At 41.4% G+C, this 15893-nt stretch overlaps 1 protein-coding gene across 3 annotated transcripts in view; it reads left to right on the top strand.

Annotated features, from left to right (window-relative positions):
- The first annotated feature begins 11454 nt into the window (after positions 1 to 11454).
- ppargc1a (peroxisome proliferator-activated receptor gamma, coactivator 1 alpha) overlaps positions 11455 to 15893 on the top strand; it is a 622893-nt gene continuing 618454 nt past the window's right edge. The window contains exons 1-2 of one of the 3 annotated variants that reach the window (XM_059646948.1): positions 11455 to 11730; positions 12434 to 13197. In XM_059646948.1, coding sequence (XP_059502931.1) covers positions 13136 to 13197 — 62 coding nt within the window. In that variant the 5' untranslated portion in view covers positions 11455 to 11730; positions 12434 to 13135. The remainder of the gene's footprint in view (positions 11731 to 12433; positions 13198 to 15893) is intronic. The other 2 variants (XM_059646961.1, XM_059646956.1) reach the window with 2 other exon arrangements.

Genomic DNA, 15893 nt, shown 5'->3' with positions numbered 1-15893 from the left:
CAGATGTATCCAACCTGTCCAATCATGCCCTACCAATCTACCCTCAATCATCAGCAGGTAATAGAAGGGGTTATCAACAGCACCAACAAGCAACTTTTGCAAGGAAATAACCTGATTATTGATACTCTGTTTGGGTTCTGCCAGGACAATGTGGCTCCTGACCTCACTACAGCTTTGTTCAAATCTTGAACAAAAGCTTTAAACTCCAGAAAGAAGGTGACAGTGACTCCCCTTTATATCAATGCAGTGTTCAACAGGTTATGGCATCAAGGAGCCCAAGCAACACTGGAGTCAATAGGAATTATGAGGCAAGGCCTACACTGGTTTGATTCACATATAGTAGAAGGAAAATGGTTGAAGTTGTTGGAAATGAATCATCTCAGTTCCAAGGCATCATTGTAGGATTTCCTCAGGATAGTGTCTCAGGGTATTGTATCAGGCCCAACCATCTTCAACTGCTTCATCAATATCTGAGGAAGGGTCACTGGACCCGAAACGTTAGCTCTGTTTTCTCCTCCACAGATGCTGCCAGACCTGCTGAGGTTTTCCAGTAACTTTGTTTTTGTTCATCAATATTATTCCTTCCATCTTAAGGTGAGAAGCAGGGATATTTACAGATGATTGCACAATTTCAGCATCATTCATACTTCTCAGATACGGAAGCAGCCATGCCTCAATGCAGCAAGGCCTAAATGTTACAAACTGAACTGGACCAACGTTGCGAGAGCAGCTCAAAAATGAGGAATTCTGTGAATTCAGTTCTGTGGAAGGGTCACCTTATCTGAAACATTAACTCTGATTCTTCTTCACAAATGTTGCCAGACCTGTTGAGCTTTTCTAGCAACTTCTGTTTATGCCCATCAATTTGGGGCATGTAACTCACAATATTGAGATGGGCCTCACCTGATTCACCCTTTGATCTCACTATAAGCCACATATTCATACCCCAGCAGTTTCCATCCTACATATGCAATGCCTGTATCTAGCTGATTAGTCAACATAGTTAGAATGTACAACAGTACAGCATAGGAAGAGGCCCTTCAGCCCACCATATGCCACTCTAAATAAATCCTATCTGCCTGCACTAAGTCCTTATTCCTTTATTGCCTGCCTCTTCAAGTGTCCATCTGCAGGCATTTCTGCTATAATGTATGTTTTGTTAACAGGAATTGGCTGTAACATGATAGATGAATAGTGGGCGCTGTTTGGGTAATGCAAACTTTCTGCTGTACAGGTATAATGATTTTCTATAGCGATTTCCTTACAACATGATTTTCGATGGCAATTTTCCATAGCACACAGTCACACAAGAATGCAACTATTGCGTTATAGGAGAAACACCTGTAGATATTTGAAATACATTTTCTGATGAAGGGTCTAGGCCTGAAACGTCAGCTTTTGTTCTCCTAGGATGCTGCTTGGCCTGCTGTGTTCATCTTGGGTTATCTTGGATTCTCCAGCATCTGCAGTTCCCATTATCTAGTGAAACAGATGGTTTTTTTTCAGCAATCAACTCATGATCATCATTAGACTCTTGATTCCTGACAATTACTGAATTTGAATTCCACCATCTGCTGCAGAGAGATTTGTACCCTGGACCCCAGATCATTACTTGGGCTCTGGATTTACAGTTCAGTGATCATACCACTAGCCTGAGCCTCCCCTTAATGTATTCCCAACTAAGGATGGTGAGTGGCTGGCTTGGAAGAAACTTGCAGTTATGGTGAGAACTTGGCAGTGTTACCAAATTTTTGCTACCCTTGTTCTTCTAGATGGAAGTGGTTGGTAGTTTGGAGGTACTGCCTGACGCACCTTGGTGAATTTCTGCAGTGGGTCGTGTAAATGGTACACACTGCTGTTGCTAAGTGTCAGTGAAGGAGAGAGCAGATGTTTGTGGATATGGTGCCAATCAAACAGGCTGCTTTGTCCTGGACGGTGTCATGTTTCTTGAGTGCTGTTAAAACTACACTCATCCAAGCAAGTGGGGACTATTCCATTACATTCCTGACATGTGATTTTTTTTGATGATGGATACACCATGGGGAGTCAGGATGTATAGGAGTTCAGGCCTTTATTAAACCTGCTATTGTAGTCACATTAGTTATTTGCCTAGTCCAACTCAGTTTCTTGTCAATAGTAACTTGCAGGTTATGGCTAGTTGGGATTTGATGATGGTAATGCCCATTGAATATCAAGGAGTGGTGGTTAAAATATCTCTAGTTTAAGAGAATCATTGTAGTCAAATGGTCATGCAAACAGCCTTTACATTTAGAATACAGAGGTATTACATCTAGCTGTAATTATATAAGGCTTTAGTGAGACTGCACCTAGACTACAGTGTATAGTTTGGTTTCCACACCTCAGAAGAAATATCCTTGCCTTAGACGGGATACAGAAAGGTTCATACATCACTTCCTAGTATGAGCATATTGTTCTATGAGGATATATAGTGTAGGATAGCTCTATATTCACTGCAGTTTAGAAAACGAAGGGGTAATCTCATGGAAAGGTATAAGAATCTTAGCAGGCTGAATCAGGTAGATGCTAAAAGGCATTTTCCCCTGCCTGGATCCTAGAATTAGTAATCATAGTTTCAGTATGCGAGCGATTTAATACTGAGATGAAGCATTATTTCTTCACTCAGCAGGTTTCTTTTATTTCAGAGGGCTGTGAATGCTCATTTGTTCAGTAAATTGAAAACTAAGATTAATCGGGCTTTGGATAGTAAGGGACTCAAGGCTTGAGTTTAGAAAATTGACTTGATACATAATTTTCTCTCTTTATTCATTTACAGGGTGAGGGTGTCACTGGCTAGGCAGTGTTTATTGCCCATCTCTCATTGCCCAGAGGGCAGTTAAGAGTCAACCACATTGCTGTGGGTTTGGAGTCACATGTAGGTGAGACCAGGTAAGGATGGCAGCTTCCTTTGCTAAAGGATATTAATGAACCAGATTGGTTATTCCAACAATGGCAATGGAATAAGAGTCATCATTAGATTTTTAATTCCAGATATTCATTGAATTCAAAGTCCACCATCTGTCATTGCAGGATTTGAACCTGGGCCCCAGAACGTTATCTGGGGTCTCTGAATTAACAGTCCAGCAATAATACCACTAGGCCATTTCCTCCCCCCAATACTAGTCTTATATATGTAGTGCTAGTTTTACATAATGTTAGTTTTAATCCGACTGAATGGCAAAATAGGCTCAAAGCATCGTACAGCCTCATCCTGGCTCTACTTCTTATTATGATAAATCACTTGGCAGCAATGGTGCAGGTGAAAGTTGGAGAGGAATAGCTAGATATTTCCTTTCTATAAATAGCCATTGAATGGTATAAAGACAGAAATTGCTTGGAAAACTCAGCAGGTCTAGCAGCATCTGTGGCTGCATCCGCAGTTCTTTGGGTGTTTTTGTCTAGCAATAACAGGAATGTTTGTACTAAATAAACAGGCATTGATTCTATTAACTTGAATTTTTCTTCAGCTTATTTACTTCAGAAAAATTGAAAAAAAATAATCTGGTTTTATTTTGACATGTACACAAAATATTGAAATTTTATTACTTTCACTGCTACTAAAACAGTTTTGTAGAAAAGGATGGAGATGGAGGTGATCATTGTGCATTTTCCATTCTTGGAGGAACAATGGAAACTGTTTGGCATCCAAACAGCACATACCGTGGTAGCCTGTCACTGTTGTCAACTGTAAATAAAAGTGGGACATGTGGAGGAGTCATAGCCTGCTGAATTGTTCATCCTTTTCATTCAATTGATTATTATAGCTCTGACAAACCATGAATACATGCTCTAGGCTACTCAGAATTTTAGATATCCACTGAAAAGATATTGTGGATGCATTCTAAATGAAAATAATAAAATAGATAACGTTAACCAATTTCTTGTAAGAATTTTGTAATCTTTTAAACGTTTCTATTATGTTGCAAATATTATTCCCAGCATTAAGGTTCTGCTTCAGTAGTCCATAGGATATTCAAAATATGTGCAGCTTTTTTATTTCTTCCTTCTTCTTAACTGTTTGTTGGCTGTATGTTTCTGCTAGTATTTCAATTATAATTAGTTATTAGTTTTTCTCTCGCCTCAGACTTGCTTATTAATATGTTTTGTGTCTATTCAGTTACGATTTGTTGTTGCTTCACTGACATTAATTAATCATATATTAATGTGATGCATTCTTTGCATATGAATTGTGACTCCTAAGGTACAATCAACAAATGCTCATGTTTAATGCAGGACTGGTGCAGCTATTAAAATAACAAAAATAATGCCCTATTAGTGAATACAAAAAAATGTTGTGGACTAGTCTGACATTCATTTTATGGCTAGTAATCTGAAAAATTTGCCATACTTGTGAAATACAGCATTGCTTGTAAGTGTCAGTCAGAAAGTTACTCTGAACGCAAAGGGAATTTTAAAGCTGTGAGGCAAACATCAATAATTCTAGAATAAATCAGAAATTTATCAAATGCATCATGGCCTCTGACATAAAGACCTGTGATTAAGCAATATTTTGATTTCATTGATATAAAAAAGAGAATGAAAAAAATTCTTATCAATATGCAACAGAACTTGGACAATATTTAGGGTAATAAAATGTGAGGCTGGATGAACACAGCAGGCCAAGCAGCATCTCAGGAGCACAAAAGCTGACGTTTCGGGCCTGGACCCTTCATCTGATGAAGGGTCCAGGCCTGAAACGTCAGCTTTTGTGCTCCTGAGATGCTGCTTGGCCTGCTGTGTTCATCCAGCCTCACATTTTATTATCTTGGAATCTCCAGCATCTGCAGTTCCCATTATCTCTTGGACAATATTTAGGCTTGGCCTGATCAATAGCATGCAACATGAATGACACGCAAGTACCTGGAAATGGCCATTTCGAACAAGAAAGAACTGAATCATATCCTCTTGATGAACAATGGCAGTACCATTGCTGAAGGCCCCTGTCAACAATCTGAGGAATACCTTGAATTAGAACACAAATTGCTCAGTATAATTACTGTGCCCACAAGATCTGGGAACTTTGCAGTGAGTACTGTCATGTTTGTAATATCAGTCCCATACTCAATTGTTCATCAAGGATTAACTTACTCTATGTTTTAGTTCATTTAAAACAGAAAAACGAATTGTAAGATATAGCAGAGATATTGCAGCAGGGCAATTGGTTTCAATTTGTGCGGCCTGCACATCCCAGCCAGATTGAATAGAATAAAAATGGAGCTCAGAATGTGCACAAGAGTTGTGCTGATGTATTATGCAATATAGTACTTGGTAAAGCAATCAACAATTATGATCTTCAAGAACATGAAAAAGATATAAATCTGGACCAAGGAAGAACAGGAACTTGATTTGATCTTTGTGCTGAAATGGCATATGTTCTTGAAATGTCTTGCAATTCTTAATAAGGATTTTGATGTTGCTGCGGTTTCACCAGGTTGGAAAGCCTGCTGAGTATTTCTATTCTCACCATCAGATTACCTGGCTTGTACCTAATATCACTGTCATAATTCTGGATGCTTATCAGAAGAATCTGAGATTATGTCCTCTGATCCTAGGTTCTCCCACGAGGGCCTGCAATCTGGGTAGTGCATTGGTCAATGGTTTATCACAAAATGAACCTTGCTAGTTTCTGGTTGGAGTCTATCATGCATCTTTTTTGAATAGCAATGTATAGAAATGCATGACTCCAATAACTAGAACTAATACCTACTATTCAGTGTTTGAATTTTCAGTCCAGGTTTCACACAGAGCTTTTGAAGCAAACGTAGAACATAGAACATAGAACATAACAGCACAGTACAGGCCCTTCGGCCCTCGATGTTGTGCTGACCTGTCATACCGATCTCAAGCCCATTTAACCTACACTATTCCATGTACGTCCATATGCTTATTCAATGACGACTTAAATGTACCTAAAGTTGGCAAATCTACTACTGTTGCAGGCAAAGCATTCCATTTCCATACTACTCTCTGAGTAAAGAAACTACCTCTGACATCTGTCCTATATCTTTCATCCCTCATTTTAAAGCTATGACCACTCGTGCTCACCGTCACCATCCTAGGAAAAAGGCTCTCCCTATCCACCCTATCTAACCCTCTGATTATTTTATATGTTTCAATTAAGTCACCTCTCAACCTTCTTCTCTCTAAAGAAAACAGCCTCAAGTCCCTCAGCCTTTCCTCGTAAGACCTTCCCTCCATACCAGGCAACATCCTAGTAAATCTCCTCTGCACCCTTTCCAAAGCTTCCACATCCTTCTTATAATGCGGTGACCAGAACTGTACACAATACTCCAAGTGCGGCCGCACCAGAGTTTTGTACAGCTTCACCATAAGCTCTTGGTTCCGGAACTCGATCCGTCTATTAATAAAAGCTAAAACACTGTATGCAATTTTTTTTTCCTTTTTGTAGTATGCATGCTCCCAGACCTTTCTATGAAGCATCTACCTCCAGGGTACTTGGCTGGAATCATAAAATTTTAAGTTTGATGCTTCTGATAGCAACTTTTCTAAAGCTTCAAAGTGGCTTCTTGTGTCTGTGGGTACATTTATTTATAATTCCCAAGGCTAATTTAATAGCACCTACCCCAGCGCAGTTATAGGTAATAATTGGTAGTTGCCAATTTTCTCAGGATACCTAATTTAAATGTTTTCAAACACTTAGAAAGGCTTAACGGCATTTTTCCACAAAATTGATGTGTGAAATGTGCATTGTCACATGTTGTGTCATTATCGGCATTCTCTGATTCTAGTCTGTCATCATTTCACATATATGCCTCAGGTGGGACACTAAATGGTCTGTGCTGGAACTAAATGGTAGTCCTGTTTAGGTCCGTGAATGGCTGTTTGTAGCTGCACCAGCCTTTGCTGTTACACATTGTCTCTGCAAATTGCCATTTCAGCCCCAAGCCTTCCCGAATTGATTGAAACCTAGGCATGTCCTTGGTGCATTCAGATATGGCACTTTCCACATGTCTTGCTTTGTTTGGGTTTGCATCAATCATCAAAACTGAACTTAGGACATGTGAGTTTTGTCAACCTATGAGGATTAATTTCCATTTGCACCCATCCTTCAGTAGGTCTTCCTGTGGTAAGTTTTCTGTTTGTCTGGCAAATAGGGTTTAAAAGCTTTTCTGGGGGTGGATATGACCACTAATTCAACAATTCTGTTTGCAAGCTCGTCATCTGAAAAGTCACAGAATGAAACTGTAGTGATTGTAATGAGGTCAGCAAGTTGGACCTCATAGAATATGAGTTCCCTGATTGGGCTGTTAATCTGGTGCAATCAGGGACCCCTGGCTGACAGGTATGAACAAGAGTATCTGAGGTTCTGTTCACTCAGACCTGGCTCTGAGGGAGCTGAATCAGTGTCAAGGACTCTCCACATGTAAATAACGGGTGACTTGGTGATAGAATACTGGCCTCTGTGGAGTTATTTCAGTGCCAATAGAGAAATGCATGCTTCTGAACAAATTTGCTCACAACAGTTGTCTTTGAGTTACAGTAAGCATTTCTGGCATCATGCCATTATTTGGGAAACTTGACTTATTTGATCTTGCTTTCGAAGTCTTGGCCTAGTACATGGAAAGAATGTGCTATTATTTTCCAGGCAAATTACACTGGGGCAGATGAAGAACAACAGGTAATTCTCTTGACTGCTTGTGGACCCACTGTGTTTTTGGATATGAGAAATTTAGATTTCCCTGAGGCTGATACAAAAACCTTACAAGAGTTGCTGGATGTAGTTAAGGAATTTTATGATCTCAAGCCTCCTATAATTCTGAGACACTATCAGTTGTTCTTGGCAATTTGAGAACCAGGAGAATCCGTATCCAGATTTTTGTCTAGTTAAAGACAATTGGCAGGGGATATAACTTTGGTTTAATCCTTTTATGAGATGGTGAGAGACCATTTATGTGTAGGATTAGTGATGTAACAATACAAAAGCGCCTAATAACCGAAGGCCAACTGGACCTCAAACAGGCACTATAACTGGTTTAGTCAAGGAAACTGCTATCCTTACCTGGTCCGGCTCACGTATGACTCCAGACCCAAAACAGATTGTTTGACACTTACCTGCTCACTGGCCAATTAATTATGGGTAATGACCAATGACGCCCACATTCCATGAATGAATAGGGAAAAAGGTCTCACAGACCAGGGCAGAGTTTCTGTCTCTATCTGTCTGTTGTCTTTTTCTCTGTCTGTCTCTCCAGGTGGTTGGTGCTCCATAGTTGGGCAAGGTTGAAGGATGGCATATTTTTATCCTCCTCACCCTCCAGATATTCAAGAATGTTTTGTGACCTTTGGCCAATGGGGTCATGAATTGAGTTCAAATCATCCAGTGGGGTCATGGCAACACTCTACTGCCATGCTGGGACACACACTCAGGCAGTCAAGACAACAGAATGTCTCGTGGACACGTTTCCAGTACACGACCCTTGGGCTGATTGTAACTAGTTTTCCCTGAACCTCTTTGATCTTGGTTCCCACTGGTCTCTGTAGATGACATCTGCTGGCTGCTGTTTAATTCAGTTTGAGCAATTTTCTGACAGGACTGGTTTTTCTGATTGTGGATCACTTTAGAATGTCCAATTTTGGGCCTGTGGTTTCTTGACCACATTGGGTATATTGTTCCTATCTAAACCAGCACAGATATTGGCTTAGCAGTTAATTAACAGGATCCACGACCTGAAGTTAGTGACCATGTCTGATGATGAAACAGCAAAGGTAAGTCTGACTCAGCAAAGGTGGAAACCATTCAACATTTTGTCCTGTTTAGCATATATTATCCAGGTTTCAATACTGTAGAGGAGTTTGCAAAGGATGTAGACTCAGTAGACTTGCAGTTTGGTGTTCTCTTTTGTTGCTATTGTTTACACATCCAACTTGGACAACATAGCTTTTGCATTTACATGCATTGGTTGATTTCAGTAGCAAGTGATTGACAATGATTGTAGAGCCTAGATATGTAAAGCTATCACACCTTTCAGCACCAAAGAGGATAGCTATTTTGTGGATTAAACTTTCTAAGAAGTAGCCATCCCAAATGTTGTAATGGTTCAAGGTAGTGAATGAGTAGCCATCAGAAAGACTGCGAAGTAATAGAGTGTTTACAGTGTTTGCTGTGCATGTATCAGCTTTGGAGATGACTGTGAATACTGATACCAGCTTGGACAATGGCACTCGTGGGCAATGGACTGCACAGGAGTGAAGGGCAAAGAGTAGAAATACAATGATTATACAATAATGATTCCCATTGTTAGGGAAAATACTGTAAGCCCCATCATGAGTCCTGAATGATGTGCTGTCTCCCTGATGCTAGATAAAAGCACCCTGGAGATGGTGCTCAAAATTCTATAGGAGGAAGTGAGTGATTCATAAGTTGTGGCATATTTTGGTACCAATTAAGAAGACAGTTATTGAGGTTTTATGGTCTGATATCAAGAAACTAGGGAGGAAGTAAAAATGTAGGATCTTGAAGGTAATAATCTCAGGGGTATTTCCAGTGCCATACATAGACTAGAAATAGGGTAGGGAGGATCAATGTGTAGTTTGAGACATGGAAGGAGGATTTCAGATACTTAGGGTATTGGGGCAAGTTCTGAGACATTCAAAATGGGCAATTCACAACCCCACAGAACTGAGATCAAGATGCCAGTGAGAAGGTTCACAAATGTGGTTGTGAAGGGTTTAAACTGAAGTGTCAGCAGAATGGGCACCAGTTTAGAGAATATGAAAAAGAATAAGGTGCTTAAAATGATAGTGTGTTGTTCAGTGCAAGAGGAATAGTTCCATATTAAAAAGGAAGGTACTGAAAACAACACTGGGAATATAGAATTTTCTGAAGAGGGTCTAGGCCTGAAACGTCAGCCTTCCGGCTCCTCTCATGCTGCTTGGCCAGCTGTGCTCATCCAACTCTACACCTTGTCATCTCTTGATAGGTTTATAATTCAATGATATAAACTCACAAAATACAGTGAACAGATTGATGTTATTATTACAATAACCGTGTAAGATTATTTAGAAGCAATGATTATGAAAGGTGGCTTTAAAACTGTGGCTTAATTTTCAAGGATTTAAAACGATCAGGTTGCCTAATTAGATTGTAGAAATTTTTGTGAGATATGTGCTGACGATCCCTGCCATTATTCCTCCCCCGTGTCTTTCAATCATGTTGCAGAAGATTATTTGGACTAATTCAGAAAACTCTCCCCTGCATTTTCCATTGTTGATCAGGAATTCGAATGAAATGTGCAAAGTGCTACGCCAGAATTTTCGAGTCCACGTCCACAGCGTATAAAAAAGGGCGCATTTGATAAGAACGTCTTACAAAATACTGTCAAAAGTGAGGCGTTTCATTTTTTTTTGCTGTGAAATAGAAAGCAAACCGTAATTAGAATAGATCAAATCTGCGCTTTTTCCAGTTTTCAGTTCGCGCCTGTACAAAGCCAACTCAAAGATTAGCGACTGTCGGAAATCGGATTTCACTTTGAACCCGGCTGAGTGCAGCGTCTACGCGAACTAACTTGGTTCGTGTACTGCCAATGCAGTAGGACGAGGAGAAAGCAGGAGCAGTCACATGGCAACGAATCCCTACAGCGTATCTAATTAATATCGAGAGGAAATGCCAAATAGACAACGACCATAGCTCCGGACGTAACCTGCATTTATACATTATACAAAATACAGTGCATTTGTGAAATGGTTTTCGTGTGAGCAACATATTTCGATATTCCATCGCGCGCTGTTAAATGGGATAAAGTTCGTGAATTTCGAGACACACGAAACCAGAGTGGGTCATAGGCTACTCGAAGCCTATTCACTGAACTGAAGCCAAAAAACTAAGCGCAAATTTCTTACAACAATGAATAACTGAGTAAACATTAGAGGCAAATTTATTTTATTTATAGTTTTACTAATACATTTTTGCCTGTGAATGTGTACGCTGCATAATGCTTATACAAGTGTTGCTAAATCGGTACACGGGTTTCAAGCGCTGTTATGGTACTCCGCTTTTCAGTGGTAGGAAAGCAATACCGTCTGCAGCTAATTCCACAAACCAGTAATAGTCTTACTGTGTTTTCCCACGATAAGCGATGTTATTTTTGGAAGAGAATTCTGTGCACGGCGACTTTATTCATTACCCGAGTAAGTGGCCGAGAACGTAAACTTTGCTTCCTCTTAAAACAGCGAGCTTGTCTCACTATGCTGCTGGTTTTTAATTGAAAGCTGGACCCTCCAAAGTGAATTGACGCCGTCTCAAACGTTCTGGCTTTTGTGCCGTAATAAAAATCCTGCGAGATCGCGACCGATGGGTTGCGTGCAGTAGTAGGCTGTACTATATTGTTGTGGAGTATTGGGTGATGGCAACGGAACTCTCCAAGGTTTCAGCCGTTTTCCATTACGTATCCAGCACCTGCATAGACACTCAGCTCATCATCCTCACATGACCTGGAAACACGCTTTTTTTATTAACCCGGGCAGTCAGGAGGAAACATCGTGCTCGCTGTTAAATTAGAGCTAGACGTAAAGCACGTTTTTATAATCTTGCCGACGAACATTGTTCAGACTATCGGCAGACCTGATTTCTTACCTCGAAAAGAAGACCGTCGGCAGAGGAAAGCAGCAGTGTGAGGTTCCAGTTTTTTTTAAACAAACAATTTCTCGCTTGAAGAAAAGTGCTGGTCGGAAATAACTTCTTCCGAATATTAGGTGAGCAAAGTAGGATTGTGATATCTATAGCTTCATGACCGATCTAACTCGCTTTGATAATTAAGAAGGGTTCAAACCCCCCCCCCCCCCCAAGAATCTCTTGCGTGTGAATGGTAAAGCAGCAGAACCTCGAGGGCGTAAAAATACTGAGCGACTTTGGTGAAAAGTCTGCAACCTGAAGTTTGGTGTGAATTCTGGATTTAGCATTCTCTAAAGCTTGGGAATTGGATTTCATTTTATAGGGGTTAATGTCAGACAGAACATATTGCAGTAACTGACTTAGTATCAAAGCACCAATTTTGCAGCGAGCTCAGCGCGTTATGAGAAACCGTTTCCTATCCACTCCGGGGTTTGGACTCGTGCGAAGACTGTGAAAACAGTTCCGCAGAGAATAAGTGATCATCAGTGAAACACTGTATAAACATGGCCCCTGGTGGGAATTGATTCATTTAATCATATTACATTCCTCGTGGAATCTGGTCTGATTATAGCTCTGAAGAGTGCCGATTGGTGGGCAAAAGTCTCCTGGGACGAAACGTGAAAGTTAAAAGGACACTCGAAATCTTAGGGCTGGACTGCACTGAGCAAGCTGCGTTAACCCCATAAATGGTGTCTCATTTGCGTCGTCTGCTTTGATGACCGTAAGGGAAAGGCTTGCGAGGAAAGATCAGACAAGAAAATAAATCTGTTCCGTTTCTTTCAGTCCGATCCAGCGTTATCTTCTGGAATCCCTCTATCCCTGACAGGACGCAGCGGCTAATTGTAACAGAATCTACCTGTCATTCCCAACCCCCTCTGCTGGACTTGCCAGGAAGCCGGGACCGCGCACGTGACACCTTTTTTTGTCTTATTTCTCAGGAGTAGAAATAACCAAAGGGAGAAGGAAAAGTCTCTCGGACTGCATTGCATTTTGCCGGCAATATTAACTCCATGGTGTCACTGAGTTCCATTTGAAACCTCGCCACTGATTGTATCCTGTACACCCGCTGATTTGTCATCCAACCCGCCTGCACACCAAAGCATCCTCTTTGGCTTCGCTGCCGTGCCTCCTGGACTCGTGTCACGCCAGCGGGTGAAGGTGGGAAAAAGGAGGCGTGTGTGCGTACGTGACTGACTGCGGGAGGGTTGGGGCAGCCGTGCGGGCTGGTTAGAGGGCGACGGGGGAGGCTGCAACAGGTGCTATTCAAAGCGGTGTTGCTGATCGAAGAGGCAAGCTAGCGGCGCGCGGGCTGCCATCTGGAACCCGGACCCGGGAGGCACGCGCTCGCTCGCTCACGTGACTGCGGCTCGGACTCCAACGGTCGTTGCTCGCGCTCGCGCTGAGCCCCATCCGTCATCCCACCCTCCCTCTCTCCGTACATCCATCCATCCATTCATCTCCTGACGATGGCAGGCTGTGGACTAAATGAAGACCTCTTCTCCTCGTTTGTCTTCAGTTACATCAAGGAGAATCCGTTCTCTCAGCAGGTAAGGTAACATGAAGCGGGGCGTTTTGTTTGTGGTGGATGTTGGGGGCGTGCTTTTCTTAGCCCGAGTATCGTTGTCTGTAAGATCTGTTCTTTGCAGGGGACGGGCGGGTTTATAACTCCAGCATTATTGAACCCAAGCTGAAAATAGAGTTCGTCAGTACCTGAGGAAAATGAACTTGTCAGTGCAAACGTTCGGCGATGTGTACAACGCATTAATAACGTACAGAGTTCCTGCTCCCCCGTTCCCCTCACCCCCCCCCCTAAAAAAACTATCAAGAGCGTGCCTGAGGCAGGGTAGGTAATTTTTGTCAGCAATCTACCGTCAGCGTGTCTGTAACTATGTCAGCAAGAACTGTATAAAGTGGGAGGTTGGTGCGTGACAGTTTTATTTGCATAAAAAAGAAAATAAGCACGTTTCTAGTGATCTGGAGCGACTTAGCTTTCAAAAATCCGGATATATCTAAGTCCACGGCCGGATTTATCATTTATTATCGGGGGTTCGGAGCTACATCACTCCTCTCCTCCTCTCTTTCTCTCCCCCCCCCCCCCTCCCCTAACCGTAAGTGTTGCTAACTTCATGGAAAGGTTGAGGGAATCCGGAGTGAACGTCTCTCGGAGACTGGAGACAAAACTTCCAGTTGTCAGTATAATGTTACTGACCAAAGCCTGATCGAGCAGCAACGCCGATTAATAATACATTAATACAGGGAAGAGAGGAGCAGAAGGAGGCGCCTGGAGCTTCAAATCTGAGACAAAAATGTTGTTTGGACTGTTTGGTGTATTGACTACATGATTGATTTACTGTTTATTCGAAGTAGCCTGTATCTGTGCAACTTTACCGAGAGATTTCCCCCCTCCCCAACTCGGCAGAGCTAACAGATTAAATGTATTTGGTCTGTCTTACTGTTTTGAGTATTTAAATACGAGTAAGTAGTCACTACCTTGAGCTTCAATCAAAGGTTGAAAGAGTGATGTGAAATACCCGGTCAGACACATTAGTTGGTGTTACTCTCTCGGGAAGGATCATAAAACATCCGATTATTTCACACTTGGACAAACCACAGACTCATGTAACCAGGAAGCAGTGTCTCTGTGGATGGTTAGCATCCTAATGGCAGGCCACCTGGGATCTGACGCACAGATAAATCTAGAGAATTTCCATTCAGGATTGACATGGGGGGGGGGGGGGGGATTGACAGGAGTTGGTGGCTAAAGGTTAATATTTAATAGAGCGCTATATTTCAAAAATCTTGGGCGTGAAGAAAAAGTTTTACGCAACGGCTTCACGTTTTCTAAGGTACTTCGTGCATTTTTTTAAATGTCTGAAACCGTGGGGATGTCATTTAATTCAGGTAGCGGAAAGTAGTTATAACTAAAAGGTTGGCGCTTCTCGCACTGTCAGTCGAGCGACAACTCTAACCAGGTCGAATAATTTAGTCTGAAGGATTTGTCCATCTAATTCTTTACAAGCTTCTCGATAGCGATCAATCGTCGTTCCGGGTTAAATTGAAAAAGATTAAATATTTAAATATTTGATTGACGTACGCAGTATTCGAAGGAGGAAAATAATGTTGGCAGTGGAACTGAAAGGACTGCGCGAAAAAGATCGAAGATAACATTTAAGTGTAACTGAGATGATGGTGGGTATACTTTTAATCAACCTGTTAAGCTATGCCTTCGGGGCCGATTGGGCAACTTACCGCTGTACCACAGACCCTCGGATGAGACTATACAGTAAGATCGAGGACATCGCCTCCAAACGCTATCAAATAGTCATTACTTTTGGAAGTGTTTTCAACTTCTTGGCTAAAATAGCAGATAGATGCAGTGACTTTGGCGATAATATCGCGGAGACGCTGAATAAAAGTCTGATTCCTGCATCTTTATCACCACTGTTGGTACACAATGCGCTCCAGTTTAAACAAAAAAAAATCCTAGTGGCTTAAAAACCCCGTAACGTATAACTGATCTACTCGATCGATGTTGTACAAAACACTATTGGCTTGGAGAAAGCAAACTCGCTTGTTCTTGATATTTTCCACAATGCCGGTGCACCTTCTACACTACCTACTCTGACAGGCAGATGTCCCACATGTTCAAGAATCGTTCTCGGCAAGCAAGCTTATTAACTCATTGTTTGCAAACATTCAACGAAATTCGAAATATGTTTGCAAAGCTTCAAAGATCAATCATGTAATATATCAGTTTGGTTGCTATATCTATTTGATAGGCTATAAATATAATGTTAGGACTCAAATCTTTGTAGATACATTCTTCATTCATCAGGTGTCAGCTTGGCTTAGTAATTAAAATGTTTGCAGCTTGAGTCAGAGTTTGAATTTCTGCTCCACTCAGACTTTAGGACTAAAATCTTGGCTGATACCTCTGATGGAAAGCTGTTCAGTTGGCTATGTGGTCTTTTGAATATAAGGTAAATTTGAAGTCCTAGCTTCCTTCCGGGGTGGATATAAAAATCTCAGGATACTGTTCTCAGAGGACCAAGAGAGTTCTCTACTTGCCTTTGTCAAACATTTCTCCTTCACTACTAATGTAGGTTAATTTGTTCAATTTCACTTCTTTTTGAGAACTGGATGAATACAGACTGTCTGCTCTGGTTCCAATCGTTATTCCTCCATTTACAACAGTAATTATACTAATTGACTCTGAAATGCTTTGGGACATCCTGCTGTTGCA

The sequence above is a fragment of the Stegostoma tigrinum genome, chromosome 1, assembly GCF_030684315.1.
Source record: "Stegostoma tigrinum isolate sSteTig4 chromosome 1, sSteTig4.hap1, whole genome shotgun sequence".
Taxonomy (NCBI): domain Eukaryota; kingdom Metazoa; phylum Chordata; class Chondrichthyes; order Orectolobiformes; family Stegostomatidae; genus Stegostoma; species Stegostoma tigrinum.
This window is presented reverse-complemented; position numbering and strand designations above follow the sequence as displayed.